The sequence below is a fragment of the Meles meles genome, chromosome 7, assembly GCF_922984935.1.
Source record: "Meles meles chromosome 7, mMelMel3.1 paternal haplotype, whole genome shotgun sequence".
Taxonomy (NCBI): Eukaryota; Metazoa; Chordata; class Mammalia; order Carnivora; family Mustelidae; genus Meles; species Meles meles.
This window is the reverse complement of record NC_060072.1, coordinates 43,811,735-43,814,057: the sequence shown is the minus strand read 5'-3', so window position 1 is coordinate 43,814,057 and position 2,323 is coordinate 43,811,735. Positions and strand designations below refer to the sequence as shown.

General features: G+C 41.3%; 1 protein-coding gene across 1 annotated transcript; it reads left to right on the top strand.

Moving 5' to 3' along the window:
* Positions 1 to 1,283: 1,283 nt before the first annotated feature.
* Positions 1,284 to 2,042, top strand: ATXN7L3B (ataxin 7 like 3B). Its single transcript, XM_046013510.1, has one exon. It carries the CDS (start codon positions 1,621 to 1,623, stop codon positions 1,912 to 1,914), a length of 294 nt encoding a protein of 97 aa, XP_045869466.1. The 5' UTR covers positions 1,284 to 1,620; the 3' UTR covers positions 1,915 to 2,042.
* The last annotated feature ends 281 nt before the right edge of the window (positions 2,043 to 2,323 follow it).

The following is a 2,323-nucleotide window of genomic DNA, read 5'->3' as shown; positions in this document are numbered from 1 at the left end:
CTAATCATAAAAATGTGCAGGGAGATAATAAGAATGAATAATAAAACTCGTTAAGAGTATTCTGATAATAAATATTAGAAAATACTTAATTGTATCTGCCTGGAAATATGTATGTCTATGTTTTTCTTTATTCTGGGAAAGAAATTATAGGATGAGATATATATATATATAGTATATATATATATATATATAAGTATATATATATATACATACTTTTTACATTTTTCTTTCTTTAGTTACAGCTATTTTTTGATAAATTATTAAAAACAAGAGGCTACTCTATTTCGGGGTAGTGGCGGGGACCAAAAAACTAGCAAAAAGTGAAGGAAATACTACAGTGTTTTTAATTATAATATATTCTAGTCCATAACTAATATGATTAAAATGGCTGACATTAACTGAATGCTTGCTTACATGTAAGGCACTGTCACATGAGGATTTTTTACAGCATCATTTCATCTTAACCCTGAAACAGAGACTAGATTTATTCAGATGAAGAAATAGGGAACTTTTAAATATTGGATCTAGGATTTAATTTAATTTATTAAATTAATTTAAATCCTAGGATTTAATTTAATTTAGGTAGACAGGATCTAGTCTCACATTCAAGCTGCATAATTTTAGGAAAAGCTTCCTTTATGTCCCAGTATATTTAACATATTTCACATTTCCTCCCTAATAGAGAATGTACGTATAAATTTCCTCTTTGCATTATTTTAGAGATGTAAATGATGATCTTATGATCACACTGACTTAATGGACTTATAAATGAGATAAACGCGTAGGTTCATGGGATCAGTATACGTGAATTATGTCTTTAGTGCCTAGTTCTTCATTAAAAAAAAAAAAAAAAGATGAAAGAAAAACTATATTGTAATTTGTTGCCTTGCACCATCTAGTGGATTTAAACGACAAGCGCGGCAGTACTATAAATGATTACAAGTCAATCATATAAGCCAAATTTTCAACCGTATCCGGAGAAATGTTCCTAAAATCGTATTTTGGATCATACCACAAATGTGCACGGCATTATTCGTCATTTTCATGAGGAAATCAATTATGTGTGATGAATTCATTAGCGAATGTTTTAACTTACAAGTAAAACAACATAAAATAGCATCCTTGCAATTCTTTTACTTTAGAGGTAATGAAAGGCAGCTCCGTTTAGTTCTTTCCAATCGTTTTCATAAATTGCGAGAACTCCCAGGAAGCTGCGCGGAGAGCTGAGCATCGGGAGTCTGCGCGGAGCCAGTGCGCAGGCGTTCTGAGGAGCGGAAGTTGGGAGGCGGGGTCAAGCCCGAACCTCGGAGCGGAAGAGGCCGGGGTTGCTGGCTGAGGCGCGGAGACCGTTTGGGGGCGAGTCCCGGGCCAGCCCGAGCTCAAAGTCCCAGTCCCCAGGAGAAGCCAGAAGAAACTGAAGGACTTGGGGTTCCGGAGCAGTCGCCGCTGGCTGCTGCTGCTGTTCTGCCTCTGCACCGCGGACGCCTCCGCCCCCGCCGCCTGAGGACGCGGCCCTGACAGGCCTCTAGGCCTAGGCGCGGCCCAAGGAGCCCGACGTGTTGCTGCTGGTACTGCTGTGAGTAATACGAGCGTCCTCTCCACAGTCGTTTACAAATTAAAATGGAGGAAATTTCGTTGGCTAATCTGGATACTAACAAGCTAGAGGCCATCGCTCAGGAGATATACGTAGATCTAATAGAGGATTCTTGTTTGGGCTTCTGCTTTGAGGTGCACCGGGCAGTCAAGTGTGGCTACTTCTACCTGGAGTTCGCAGAAACTGGTAGCGTGAAGGATTTTGGCATTCAGCCAGTGGAAGATAAAGGAGCATGCCGCCTCCCGCTTTGCTCCCTTCCTGGAGAATCCGGGAATGGGCCTGATCAGCAGCTGCAACGCTCACCCCCAGAATTCCAGTAGCTGCAACATGAGAGAGTCAGAGAGTGACCAGGACAATAACATAGACCGGTCCTGTGGTTTGGAGAAGTTAGGTATCTAAGTAGAAAAAGAAAAAAAAAAAAAAAAAAGAAAGAAGAAAAAAGAAAGAAATCAAACAAAAGTCCCACTTCCCATTGAACATCCTAGCCTTTAAACACCCAAAGTGGAGAATTTAGGAATTCCAATCCTTTTATAAGTATGTTACCTGGAATCAGCTTTGAAACCCTGGGCAGGAGGGGCTGTGCATCCTGTGCTCCGTGCCATGCAGGTTGATCTCTACACCAGGAAGTGCACAAGATCCCTGTACTGTCCCCAGTGCACAGGCGAGCAGCTGTGTGCCCAGCGCATAAATCCTTTGGTTCCTCAGCCTTTCTCTCTGCCTGATGTCAAG

What these genes read in the sequence shown, in the direction of transcription:
- ATXN7L3B (XM_046013510.1), top strand. Translation starts at nt 1,621, where the DNA reads ATGGAGGAAATTTCGTTGGCTAATCTGGATACTAACAAGCTAGAGGCC.